Here is a 15,090-nt window from a genome sequence, read left to right on the forward strand (position 1 = left end):
TGGAAGCATTCCTGATCAAAAAGAATAAGCAGAAATGCATCAGTGATCCGTCCGTGATTACCACCGAAAAGGAATGTGTTTTTTATCATTATACAATGAAAGCTCGTTAATTTGAACCTCGATAATTCGAATTTTCGGATACTTCGAACTACATTACTTGGTCCGGTCAAGCTCCATAGAGATCTGTGTATAAAAAAACTCGTTAATTTGAACGCGAGTCTGTTCCGCTACGGATAATTCGAACTGCGCGCCGCCGTGTCTGGGCGGCTTGGCGCACATCACGCGGCAAAAAAAGAAAAAAGTAAAGAAACACCTCCGCGATCGGAAGGCATAATTAGAGGCTGTGCACGTCCAAAATGGGGACAGAAGATGGAACCAGGCAAAACCATGAAAGAGTGGGTAAGACGTAAATGGCGCCATGACCGGCACGGCGGCTGGCGGTGTTGGAGGGAGGGGACGGCGGCCGCAGCGAGATCAGTGCATGGCCGCGGCAGCGGCTGCCTACTCTCTCTTCTGCGCAACCTCTTTAGCTTGCAACTAAATGCTCGTTAATTCCAACGTGGTTAATTTGGAAATAGAGATAAGTACTGTCGGCGCGGTCCCAGCCAACGCCCATGAAAGGCTATGATCTCGGATGAGCACTATGGGCTAAACTTTTTTTTTTTTTTTTTTTGCGATAGCCATCCATCCTTCCACCCATCAGTCGTCAACGGCACGCGAGTCAGCCGCGATCATGACGCCGGCTTTTAGCACCATTTGCTTCAAAAGCCGTTTGCTGATATCGCGCATCGATGATTGGAGTGGCAATAGACGGCGCCCGCCCGTCACTCAAAGCATGATAAAGCGAACCTACTGAAAAGGAGGCTTGCACAACCGGAGAAGCGCTGGCACTTTGCCAAGATAAACACACTGTTATCGCTACAGCGTCTTGGTGCACTGCCAAGAAATGTGTTGTGGACGTGACGACGGCGCGTAACGGAGTGATGCGGTAACGACTGACGCCTTTATTTTTTTTCATTTATTTACTTTTTATTTAACTTTTTTTTTTTTTTTTTCCAGTTTCCTAAGCACAAATCGGGGCTGGGTGGGTTCATTATGCAGCGAGTTCGTTATGCAACTAAATACGGTACATTTACTGTAATATACAAATGGTTCTTGTCAGTTTTTTCGAGGCCATTCGATAATTCGAACATCGGATAATTAGAACTTTTCCCCCGGTCCCATGAAGTTCAAATTAACGAGCTTTTACTGTAGTAGCCATGTCACCATGTGATGCGCGAAGTGTATTGTCTGTAGGGTGTGTGCGCAGGCAGGAAGTTATTTTAAAATGAGCAATTCTTCATCAGAGTAAATCAGTTGTAAGTCCAGCGCTGTGGTGTGTGCCTTCTTTGTTCTTATCGTGCGTCTGTACTCACTGGTTCCCTCTATGTTTTTAAACCTTCAACTACAAGAAGCTGCCACGCCCTAAACATTTCTCCCTTTTTCGCACATACTAGCGTGTTCAAGTACAGTTTTTTCCCTCATACCATTGAAGCTTGGAATTCTTTACCAGGCAACATCCGTTCATTATCATTAGAGGAATTCTTAGAAGCCTGTTCATAATGTTGTATATTTGTTTTCTGTTTCTTTGTTTTGCACTGTACCCCCCTCCTGCAATAGCCTCGTCGAGGCTGCAGTATGTGTAAATAAATAAATAAGTTTTATATACTAGAATGTGATGGTATTCATTCGGATGTCAATGCAGGCACAGTAACCCTCCCTGGGGCCCTAGGGTTTTTGAGACACCGGCGGTCAGCTGAACGAATCAGCGGTGCAAGCTAGCAATAGGCAATTGGAAGATTGGTGGCTGAAAACCAGAAAGATGACATTAGAGTAGAAGGGTGGAAATTAACATTTGGCAACTAAAATGACGAAATAGTTGACGGTTTTGTAACAACATTCAAGGTATAAGGGGGAAAAAAGCCGAGCATGGTGGAAACTGCTACCACTCCGTTTCAAAAGGGACACCACTCTCCAACCATCCATGCCAGTTGTGGCAGCAGCATACTGTCTACATCCCCCCCTCCTCTGCCCAAATTCAAAGATCTGTCCTACTACCCACAGGGCAAAATAAACTGTATTCTGCATGATGGAAAAACACTTGGGAGATACAAAATTGGGAAATGCTATTGACCTCACCTGGACAGCATGGGTATTGTGTCCTTAAAGTACAAGCCCACATGTACAGACATGGCTGGTCTTAATTCTTCTCAAAGGTGAGTATGGACCCAGAGAGTGTAACCAAAAATGACACAAAAATACAAAAGTGAGTGGCGGTGCACACTCACGCAAAGATGACGTCCCCCTGCTTGGCGTAGGATGGGATGGCACTCGAGATGGTGGAGAAGCCGTACGAGTAGAGACAGGCCTCTTCCACGCCCATGAACTCGGCCAGCCGGCTTTCCAGCTCCAGGTGGATGTCTGCACAGAGCATCCTCATCATCCCCTTGCGCTGCCTGAGCTGGGCTCCAATATGAGAGGCCCAAACAGTGGGGCCGAAAATTTAGCACGAAAGAAATATTCAACAGCCTAGGATGCGACCAACAGCTTATAGCAGGCAGTGAGGTACTGAAGTGGGAAGGGAATGCCCGCAATCGACCCAGATTGTAATACAGTGAAATCTCGTTACTACGAACACCACATTAACGAATTTTTCAAATTAACGAATTTTTTAAGAATCCCTGGCAGATTTGCTATGTTTTAAATGTAAAACTATTTCAGAATTACGAATTTCAAATAGCGTACATTTTAGAATAACGAACATATTTTATTTCTTCTATAATTTTGGAACATCAGTATTACGAATTCGGCTAAAATTAACAGCGCCGCAGCTTGTAACTCTCGCGTGAAACGAAACAGAAACCACAGATTCTGTGTGTACGGTCGGTGGGCTGTAGCTATCATCATCAGGACATCTAGGGCCAGCTCCTAGCACCACTATGAAGCTATGGTTTATTACGCAGTAGCCAGCAGGCCTAGCTGCCTGCGTTTTTTGCTTCCTGTGTTGTGTGTATAGTTGTAGCAGGACTTTTTGACGGGTTAGTTGGTACATGATCATGATTTTTATAGTGCTGAAGAAACACCACAGGAAGAAAAGACACAACAGGACAGTCTGTCCTGTTGTGTCTTTCTTCCTGTGGTGTTTCTTCAGTGCTATAATAATCAAGTGTATAGTTGTGTGCCATTATTTATTTTTTTCCCGCAGATTATCTTATTGCGAAGTTTGTGCAAGATTGGCGATGATATTAGCCAGCGAAGTACCAAGAAGATATGAACGCAGCTGCTTTCACTGCAAGAAATCAACGCAGGGAAAAAGCAATTCGGCCTCTACAGACAGCTAGCATTGCCCCATCAACTGCCGCGATCATTATGAAAGACCGAGACAAGATTTTCAAAGTTCAGAGAGTATTGAAGATGGGGTCATAGAGAACTTTGATGATGTTTTTTTTTTTTTTTTGCATATGGACAAAGTCCGTACTTTCATAGCTCGGTGAAATCATGCACGCAATGAGGTGTTCCGGAAAGTGTAAGGTGAGTGTGCTGTAGTGGTGTAATGTAGTGCGCGGTCATGTTTGCTGCATGCGGCAGAAGAAAATAATTGATTTCTTCAAATAAATCAGCTTTGGAGTTAGTGCAACATTTTCACTTTAGGTTTGACCACTGGCATATAATCGCAAATTTTTCATAACAACAATATTTCAAAATAACGAATGATTTTTTGCGGTCCCGCGGGATTCATTATATCGAGATTTGACTGTAGCAAAACGGCCATCAGAATTACAACAGGCAGGATAATGTAGTAGACTACAGGAAGAGGTAATGTTCAAAGACATTGTGTGCAGTTACCAATGATTGATTTTTGTGGCACTGCAAAGGCCCCATAGAAATTTACCAGTCTTGCTGCACATCTCATATATGTGCATGTTTATATGTGCAAGTCTTGAGTAAACATTAAACCTAAATATTTATGTTCCGTTACTCAATTCATCTGCACCAGTACAGCATTAATCCTAAATATAAAAAAAAAATTGAGGTAGACGGAATTTATTGTTTGTGAATGGTTTGAGCAACTGAACAGTTTCTGTGGACATGCTTATAGAAACCATGTGGGGCAGGTAACAATAAATTTCAAGTTAATTTCAAAGATGTTTACTGACTAGATGCTCAAGCAGCCTGAAGCATGTGCTTGCAAAATAAATGCACCTCATGAGCTTCCGTTTTTGTGAACAGGAATTATATTAGCCCATTTACAGGCTGCACAGTCACGAGTACAGCACAAGGATATCACCGCAGTGGCGCCAGCGGCAAAATTCGCACTGTGCAGCTGGCGCGACTTCGTTCTTTGTGTACACGCCTGACACTTTCATTGTTGGCGTATTCGTAACCACAGTGCTGCACTGTCATCTAGTGCTCCAGAAACACGTCATTAGTGCTCGTCTTCTTTACTCCCAACTGTACGATCCAACTGAGGATCCAAAGCGACCCAACTGACATGCCTATACAAAACCTCATTTGGGATGCAGTTGGGACTGGATTATCTTAGCGTACCTTAGTGTTAATGCGCAGAAGACGATTGAGGACTTCTCCCTTCTTGATCATAACATCGGGCGTTAAAGGACAATGGGAGGAGTACCATCATGAAATGTACCATCATCTTTGGTGAACACGCAGGAGTAGTGCTACCCTCACAAATGTTAGAATGGAGAACCGCAACAGTAGCGTTGTTTGCACACATAGATGCTGCAACCCCTTCAGAAAGTTGCTGGCAAAGAGTTAGTGTCACGCCCTCAGAGGGAAGGAAGGAAGTGGCTGCTACGCATGACCTTCGATGCAGCTAGGTTTGGCATGTCCACAGTTGATGAGACAGTTATTGCACCTTTCCTTTCCTCACCTATCTTCATTTCACAACTTTGCTCATAAAGCTGACTCCTGCATTCATGCGTACTCAGAAACATAAATAGATCACTTTCTCGTTCTCTCGCTGTCAATGATGCCTGCAATAGGAACATGTAGACAAAAAAAAACAACAAGAAACCAAGGCACGACTCACCGACAGTGCCAAAGAAGCCTCGTGGTCCGCAGGAGCCTACTCCGTACCGGCGCAGCCCCCCAATGGCGGCCTCCCGGGCACCCTCCAGGTCAGTGAGGCCGAGGTAATTGTGACTGGCCAGGTTCAGGCACTGGCGCCCATCCACCACCACCAGGCGCCCCACCTGGCTGTACACAGGGGAAAGCCTCACTGAGGGCACCTCAAGAGCACTGATACTGGTATTCATGGAACTAGAGACTCCACAGGACAGTGGAATGAGCAAGAACAAGCGTAAATTCACAAACATAATTAATTAAAAAGACTAACGCCTAGGACGAGCATAACTAAAACAGAAGAAGACAGGACGAACACTAAGTCTTTTGCTAATTCTTTGTCTTTGTCCGATGTGCTAGCCTTTTTAATTAATCACCACACACCAACTAGCCCAGCTTTCTATCTTGACTCAACAACCTCACATGTCCCACTGTGGGGCCCTGAAATGTCTTATTACCAGTTTGCCCTCTGCTTTCACGTTTGCTTGTCATGCTCTAGATATAACGGATGGCAAATTCACTAAAAGAAATACATGAAATATGCATATGCTGCCCACTAACACTGACGAAAAAAAAAAAAAAAAAAAAATGCTTTAGAAATGGGGTTGCACCATCTGTAACACTTTTTGTCATGCATTTAAAGAAGAAAGACCCGCGAGGCATGCTGCCCCCAAAATTTGAGCACGTTAAAGAAAATAGTGCAGCAAGAATAAGAACTAGTGCAGCACAGGAAGGGAGCAGAGTTGGCCTCAAATACTAACAACACTTACCTGCTCACTATCCTTGGCTTGAGCACATACTCGCTGGGTGGTGCACTGGACACCAGGGGTTCCGGCTGCCACTCAGCAATGAGCTCCTCTCTCTCCTGACAACAGGATAAGCAACCCAAAACCATTTTTGAACTTCCTGGCCACAAACAACCCAGCTGCATTTTGTGCATCGTCTACCCCACAATGGTGGTAGGCTCTGGCCACAATTAGATCATGCATGCCAGACCAGACCCCAAAGCAGAACATGAATAAAAAACAGCTTTCTGCCATTCTGTGACCACTCCACAGCCCACTCAACAGTCATATCCTGCCCACCATAAACCCCTTTCCTACTTGCACCACCACTATAAGAAAAACGATCCCGAAGTTAAGGCCCATAAGGGGGAAAAAAAAACGAAAAGTGGCAGCAGTAGACATAATGAATTTCACAATGCTGAACACTGTCTGATTCTACCGAGTGCCAAGCACAGACCTTGCTGTCGCAATATAGCACACCAGTGCAGACACAAGAGAGGGATGCTTGAGACCACCTGGTGAGTAGATTCGTTTGCATCCCAAGGTCAAGAGATATGCTAAAGAAACGACCCTCTGGACATTAGAAGGTTTCCCACGATGAAATATTTGTAGCAGTGCATGAAGTGAGCACTGAAGTTTGCCAGGTGAGCATGACCTTCAAAGCATTGTTTTTAAATATCATCATGTTTTAATACGTAACTGAGGTTTGGCGTCCCTAAATCCCTAAATGTTGTGTACATGATTTCTTCATAAACGAGTGAGTTACCAAAAAAATGAATGATTGTACTAGATAGAGGATGAAAAAAATCTCATATGGGAAACCATATACGTAAAATTGAGTCATTAGGTAAATAATTAAAAAAGCTAGGCAGACGTCGAATGAGTCAGGCAGAGTAATGGCGACGTGCGGATGTGACGTCACACTTCCGGTCATGTGATGTGTGTTAAGGTCACGTGACATTTATCCAGTGCAGATTCTGCCATGCTCTGGAAATATTTTTTATTCTTCCTTCAAGGTGCCTACAGCATCAAAAAGGACACTACTGTAAAAATGAAGGGGGGGGGGGGGGGAGGGTGCAATTACAGGATTAAACAAAATGGAAAGAATACATCATCGACCAAGACAAAAATGCAGTATGAACAACAACAGTGGTCTGTTCATTGATGATTATTTGTAACGTAAGATGCTTTATAAATATTGGTAAATTAGTTAACAGGAATGTAAAGGTGCAGTACCTGTCACACTTCTGAGTGGACATCCGGACCGCTACGTAAGGGAAGGGAGGATTAGTGCACTGACATCACACAACACATTGAAGCCTTTGCGTTTTACCGCCCTCTAAACATGGCCGTTGCAGTTTGGTTCGAACCCGGGTACTTTTGTTCAGTGTTGCCATGTTGGAGGTTTTTCAGCTAAATTTATCAAGTTTTTATGCTGTTTAGTGGGCAAAATTTTATTGCAGGAGGCGTGCTTTTTAGCGGCTTTTAGGTGCTGCTACTATTTTTATTAGTGGTTTTTGTGGTCCTACAATAGTTGTTTAGAACAGCGCAAGTTGTTTGAAATCAGATCCATTTCTGCAAAAGAATGCCCCTCTGAATGCATGAACACTCCAATATCCCTTGAATTGATTTATGCAAAACATTTTAATGCACTTGAGTTTGACAACACCGGATGTGCTGCCTGGCAGACTGGACCTGTTAAGTGTGTGCAGAAGATTGGGAAAGAGTAGATGCAGAAACCCAGGGTTTGAACAAAAAAATAATAAAATCCCTGTCATTCTACTGCAATGAAAGAAGCCCATTCTTGTAAAATAGTACACAGATGCGTCCCATAAAAATTTGTTTTGAACTGATCGAGATTGCTCGCTCCATGCTGATGCTGCGAAGAGGTTGGAAGCATGTTCAGCTGCCGAGATATTATCAGTTGTATGAAGGAAACCTAACGTGAACACAGATGACAAATCACATTTTACTATTCCAGCCTAACTCCGAAGGCAGAGTAAATGCTTCTCAAACTATGAACTGCTCGCGGCTTTAATCCAAACGGTCGGCCCAATATGAAAGTGTGTGCAGTGCTAGCATTCTGCCTAGACTGGGCAGCAGCGAGGCAGCTGAGGACGACGCTTTGTTCAACGGGCATCTTCTTTTCTTGCTGATTCAGGTTGGACATTGAAGTTATCATATAGTCACATAGTTATACATAGTGCTGTCTTTCGCTGCTGCGAGTTTTTGTTTTTGTTGCCTACTTTTCTTGTCTATAAAGAACATGGGTACTCGTTTTGAGGACTTGGGAGAAGAGTTAAAAAAAGAAATGAAGGAATTTAAGAGCAAGGTTGAACGAGACCTCAGAAAAGAACTGAGGGAGATTAAAGACAGCCTTGAGTTCTACAACAAAGAATATGAAGACTATAAAGCGAAAAATGAGGCTCTAGAGAAGGAAAATGAAGCTCTGAGAAAAGCAAATGAAGCCTTGCGAACCGACTGTGATGACATGAGAAAGCAAATAGAGGAGCATGATCTCAGGATCGTAGCAGGAGAACAATACTCTAGAAACTGCAATGTTGAATTTAAAGGTGTTTTGCAAGAGCAAAATGAGGATGTCACAAGCACCGTTTGCAAAGTCGCAGCATTACTAGACATCACAATAACTCCTGAAGACATTGATGTTTGCCATAGAGTAAAGGCTCGTAACAGCTCATCTTGTCCAAATATTGTTCTAAAACTAAAAAGCCGTTCACAACGCAACCTGTTGCTTCAGAAAGCGAAAAAAACCCGACTCTCAATGGCTGACCTTAGACATTCATCGAGTGAGGACCCCATTTTCATAAACGAGCACCTCTGGCCAGCACTAAAGCTGCTACTGGGTAAAACTGTTGAAAAGAAAAAGGCTTGCAACTGGAAGTATGTGTGGGTGAGGGATGGCAGAATCTTCGCTCGTAAAGAGAAATCAAGTGTGCTTCATGTGCAGTGTGAGCGTGATATAGATAAAATTGCCTAAAGAAGGTATGCCTGACCTCCTGTTGTGTTTCTGCATCCTGAAATGGCGATAAAACCTGTGGACTTAAACTCTATCTCTCTCCACTATGATCTGAACCGTCTTACGTGTTTTCACTTGAATATACAGTCGGCACGAAATAAAGATCAATTAAGTGCTCTACTAAACACTTTCAGATTTCAGTTTGACGTCATAATGCTAACTGAAACATGGTTTACATCTGTTTGTGACGTCATGAAGGATGAATCTAGCACATTCTTTTTAAACCGAGCGACCAAACGTGGTGGTGATGTCCTTATGCATGCAAAGCAGTCACTTCAATGTGAATTGCTTGAAGAATTTTCTTTTATAACGCCAAGTACAGAGTGCCTTGCTGTGATATGTCAAAAATATCTGTTTGTAGTGATGTATCGTCCTCCTGAGGGCAACATGTCAAATTTTCTCGTTCTCATCAATAAGATACTAAATTATGTAAACGAAAATAAGCTCGTGCTTATCCTCGGAGGTGATCTTAATATTGACCTGTTAAATCCATCTACACTACAACACAATTTTTAAACACTCCTGGACTCGCATGGCTTCAACAACCTAATTAAATCTGCTACACGTGTAACACCAAACAATAGTACTTTGATAGACCTGTTTATACCAACCAAGCCATACAAGATACTACCGCTGGCATTCTCGCCTCACATATCAGTGATCACGTGCCAATTTTTTTATTTAGTCGATCGACCCCTAGAAAGAGGGTAAAGAAACCGGACGTTTACCAGAAAATGCACAATATAAACGACAACACATTGGAAAAATTTCGCACTATTATTTCAGAAACAGACTGGGATGCAGTGTATTGCTCGCAAACGCCTGATGAAGCATATAATACTTTTTTGTCTCTATTTTTAAAGTCTTACCTATCATCATTCATTTCTTTATTTTTAAAGTCTTACCTATCATCATTCATTTTAGTCCCTAAGCAAAAGACTAGCAAATCAAAGAAACCTTGGATAACGAAAGAATGCCTTGAAGGCCCACTGTCCACCCTCCGGTCGAAAATATTTTGTTCCCCGGTGACTGTGAGACTTCGCCCCTAGAACGCAAGGCCGCAAAATTTTCTTGAAAAAGAGTAACTAATAACGCAGTTACAGCCACCGCAATCACCCGATTCTGCCATGCTTCTCTCCTTCCGTTCCCTCGCAAAGGCTTTTCACTCTCCTGCCCGAGGTCGTCTAGCCTCCGCAAGACAAATTCCCCTTCCTCCTCGGCGTTTGGCGGGAGGTGGGGCGTGGCACTCCGCGAGCGCAAAAAGAAAAAAAAAAAAACGGCCGAGGGAGCGCGCGCCGCTGGATTCAGTCTGGCCGTGGCGAGGGAAAAACGCGCAGCGAGCAGTAGACACCGATCCTTCTCACGTCAGTCAGCGAGACGGACCAATGGACGTCGTTCGCGGTACATACGTCATTACTGGGGCCCGTCGGGCCAGCGCAGGAAACGGGGAAGCCGGCTTCCCAAAGGAGAGCATGAGAGAGCTTTGAATTGTATTTTCGATGCTTTGCGGCGCGCGTGTCACTGTAGCATTTTGCACAGACTACCTCCGGTACCTGATCAAAACACTGGGCTCCTTTGCTTAAAAGGGCCTTCCCTGGACAGTGGCCCTTTAAGATGATAAAAAGGAAAGATAAACTGTTCAAAAAGTTCATAACCACACGAGACACAAATGACTGGAAGATTTTTAAACGCCATAGAAACAAAACCAATGCTGTGATACGGAATAAGAAGCGAGAATACCTTTTTAATCTTTTTCAGCCAGAGTACAACTCTAAACCGGATGCTTTGTGGAAAAACATAAACAAGATTTTAAACCGTTCTCTTACAGATCACAGCGTTTCCGAATTAACATTAAATGCCTCTCTGGTATCTGGTGTTGAGTTGGCGAAAGCTTTCAATCATCATTTTGTCAACATAGTTTCGAGTTCACATCATTCTGAGGCAATAAATGGAATTGACAGAAACAGCGATAGTTTGTACTTAGGGCCGACAGATGAGAGTGAGATTCATGCAGAATTCATTTCTATGAATAATAGTACGGTTTGCGATATTGATGACATACAAATCAAGCCGGTTATATACGTTTTAGATTTAATCTTACCGCAGCTTTTGTTTATATATAACTTGGTCCTTTCAACAGGAACCTTTCCTCGGAAAATGCCGGCGTCAAAGGTAATAGTGCTGTTTAAAGGAGGCGATAAAAATAACTTGTCAAACTACCGTCCAATATCTATTCTACCAGTTTTTTCTAAGCCTTTAGAAAAATTAATATAAACTAGAATTACTGCATTTGCTGATAAATGTTGTCTTATTAGTCCCGCACAATATAGTTTTCGTAAAGGCAGATCTACTAAACTAGCTCTATTAACACAAAAAGAATTCATTCTACGAAGCTTTGAAAACAAAGAGTTAGTCGCTGGCATTTACATTGATTACTCCAAAGCATTTGATCGTTTAAATCATAGGACATTGCTCAAAAAGTTAGAAGCATACGGAATCCGAGGTGTGCCCCTAGACTTAATGCGTTCATATCTGGAGCATCGTACATAAAATGTTAAAATAGGCGAAAATCTTTCTTCTTCAAAGCGTGTTACTATGGGCGTGCCTCAAGGGAGCATCCTGGGGCACCTCTTATTTAATTTTTATGTCAATGATATTGTAAGCATTAGTGCAAGGCCAGAGTATATAATATATGCGGATGACACAACACTCTTATTTCGAAGCAATGACTACAACGAGCTTGTAAATGACATAAATGAATCGTTGAATCATTTGAGCACATGGAGCAATCTTAATTCATTAGAAATAAATGTAACCAAAACAAAAGCAATGTTTTTTTCTGTAAGACAGTCATCATTGCCAATAATGTCTAAATAATAGTATAATTTTTGGCCATGCTCCTATTGAAATCGTTGATGAAGTAAAAACACTCGGTGTTTATTTTCACAAAAATATGTCCTGGGATAGGCATGTAAATGAAACAATTTCACGCCTGTCAAAAATAGTGGGTATATTAGCAAAATTCCATTTCTTTCTACCGGCCAAAATTAAGCTTCATATATACAATTCATTGTTCTTGTCTCAACTAAACTACTGTTTCCTTGTATGGAGTAAAACTACACAAACAAATTTAAATCGATTATATGTACTTCAGAAAAAGGCGGTCCGCCATATAGCTGGAGCAGACTACTACGCTCATACCATGCCGCTTTTCAAGAATTTTAGAATAATGCCAGTGGCCTATCTCTATTCATACAACTTAGCCGTTCGCTACAAACAGCACATTGCTACCTCTGAATCTACAGTACTTTCCATCGCCAATTTAAGAGCACTTACACGAACATACCCTTCATGTTCTACAGATACTTGGATTGTGCCTTTTGCGAGAACAACATTTGGCCAGCAAATGCTCGCATATCTTCTGCCCTCTCTCTTAAATTATCTTCGCCAAAATAAAGTTGATATTGAAAAGGTTAATAAGAGAACAATACATTTATTTTTTATGTCACAGATGTAAATATGCTTTGCTGTTTTCTTTCATTCTTTTGTATTTTCTGGATTTCATGCTGCATTCATTTTGATGGTATTCACTGGCCCTGTTGATATTTCATGTTGTGCAGTTATATTAAGCTTTTCCGCAGACTGAATTATGTGGAAGAGGAAGATGTTTGTAACTCGTTTGAAACCACAATCTGAATTTTGGATGCACCGATATTGTTATTACTAACCACTCGCTGTTGCCATGTATTGGGGCCCGAGCGCCGTCAAGTGAATTAACGGTCACTTTTTGTCTCTGGTCCCTCATTTCTTCTTGAAATGAAAATAAACTTCAAACCGGCGGTATGAGCAGACATTCACCATTACAGTGCTCAGCAAGCTAATGAAGGCAGATAACGCAGGAAAAAATGACATGCTCTTGCAGCTTTAATTTAAATGTGTAGAACGTAGGCAGGGCTATCATAACAATGAAAGTATTATCAATCTAAGGGTTAGAGCCAAAGAGAAAATTGTGTTATTTTATACATATGCTAAAACTATTTGTTATATTGTTTACATGTGAAATAATGAAATAAAATGGATAAAAGTTAGCTTTTTGATGCATATATTGAATTTAGCAGCTTTTAGTGGGTTTTGGAGTTTCCTTCTGCAAGGTTTCTATTTTTGAATTGGCTCTGGTTCAGTAGCCGAGTGTCTTGACCACCGAACCACTGCGGGGGCAGTCCATTGTGGCCTTATTTGGCAATGTATGCTGAGAAAGAAAGTAACACAGTACTACTGTTTCCTGCTGAAAGAATCACCCTCCAAACTTATTGAAAGGATGTGCAGCGCTAAAAGACGACACAGAGAAAAAATTAGGTGGGGCTTAGCTTTAGTTAAGCCCGGTAGGTTGCGAAAGCAATAATAGCATGGCTACGCTATAGTTCAGCTCGTAGTGTAGCCAACTGTGGTGTACCATGTTGACCGTACGATTAACACAGGACACACATTGGAGTTTAGTATTGTTTAGTTTTATTGTTTATACCTATGAGAACACTTTGGTGATCACTGAAGTAGTGAGACTGTCTACACACGGGTAATCACATGGCCATAAGACTGTAGAGGGGGACCTTCTGGTCTTTAAGGCTCGCTCAACACTTTCTACACACCCCAGCACTTCTCATAGTCTCCTCGTCTCGTAGCTAGGTGAAGAGTAGGATACATGAGCTCCCTTACCAGAGTCAAGCAGTCTTTATGCCATAGGTGATCACACACCGAGCACGCACTTCCGAAAGGGTTATTCGTGAATCGTCTATAAAATTCACGCGTAGCCGAGTCAAATTCACAAATTCTTGTCACATAATCTGAACGTCGTTGCTCTTCCAAGTCCCCCTTTGACACAGTGAAACCAGCCCTCACAAGTGACACTTCCTGTCTCTTTTTTAAACGTACAGCTCGTTCTTGCGACATCTCTTCTGCACGCTGTTTCCTCCGGGTCTCGTTACACTTTACTTGTCGAGCACGCTCCTTTTCAAGCCGTTATTGCCATTCTTCTGTTTCCTGAATGCGTCGTTGCCGCCCTGTTCACGCAGCAGTTCTTGACTGCTGCGTGAACACGTCGACAAAGAGTCTTCACTGTTCAAACCGTCCATTACAGTGTCGTTTTCCTCCTCTTCCTCTCAACTTTGAGAGAAGAGGTGACAGCAGCGCCTCCACTCGGTAGCAGCGCAGCTCCAGCTGCAGCGTGCTGTGCCTACCGACCGCCGCCGCCACCCGACAACTTGACTTGGTAGCCCGTCTCTCGCAGCTGGTATGACGTCACATTCATCACGTGACTACGCCGTGGCTAAGCGAAGGGCTGAAAATGGGAGTAGTATTGCTTTCGCAATAAAAGAAGCACTAGACGGCGCTACTCCTCTGGGCGTTTACGGCCAGAAATCGCTGATGCTATGCTGTGACAATCTTCTCTAGGCAGATGCAAAGTTTTGCTTGCTTTCTTTCTTCGCCAGTGGCCACTTATATCCAAGATTAGCATTATGCCACTTTTAAGAAATAGATGGATGCCGACACACGTACCTACCAGGAACACAATGGTACACTTTTGCATGCTAACAGATAGGGCAAAGTAATGCCAAATGTTTTAGTTCAGCATCGAGATTTATACACACAGAGCTCGCACAATTTGCTAACTTGTATGTTGTAATAAGTTTCACAAAGGTACTTCCCTCATCTGGCTGTGCATAGTTCAAATTAATAATCGCCTGCACTAATATCAAGGAAGTAGAAGCCAAAAAAGAGTGGCGGTCGAGCCCTCTGTCACTTCCAGAGTACTCGCACACCATGCGACGGGCCCCTCTACACCTGCGTCCAGGCACTACAACGACCCTTAGCAACCACTCAGCACTGGCAGCTTTCGGTTCCTAGACCTCAGAGCAGATAATTATGGGTCTGCATCACACAAGGCCAGACCAGTTCATTACCATAGTAAAACTAACTACATTGCACTGTGCACATGTGCAAGCTATATGCACAATTTCACCGCAAACAAAGCAGTGGTTGAGGTGAAAAAATATCTGAAAGCCTTGAAAAATATATACGCTGTTGTGACGCTGGGGCTACGTCGACCCGGCCTTCACTTGGTAGCGTGCAGAGACTCGGGGTTGAAGAAGG

General features: G+C 42.9%; 1 protein-coding gene across 1 annotated transcript in view; it reads right to left on the reverse strand.

The window, feature by feature from the left end:
* The window catches only part of Spt-I (serine palmitoyltransferase subunit I), a 103,843-nt gene that overhangs the window by 82,008 nt on the left and 6,745 nt on the right, over nt 1–15,090 (reverse strand). The window contains exons 3-5 of the mRNA XM_084576057.1: nt 5,892–5,986; nt 5,090–5,256; nt 2,328–2,460 (exon numbers count right to left, since the gene is read on the reverse strand). Of these exons, the coding sequence (XP_084432183.1) occupies nt 2,328–2,460; nt 5,090–5,256; nt 5,892–5,986 (395 nt within the window). The remainder of the gene's footprint in view (nt 1–2,327; nt 2,461–5,089; nt 5,257–5,891; nt 5,987–15,090) is intronic.

This window comes from Amblyomma maculatum, chromosome 8 (assembly GCF_055883805.1).
Source record: "Amblyomma maculatum isolate TAMU_Amacu chromosome 8, ASM5588380v1, whole genome shotgun sequence".
Classification (NCBI taxonomy): Eukaryota; Metazoa; Arthropoda; class Arachnida; order Ixodida; family Ixodidae; genus Amblyomma; species Amblyomma maculatum.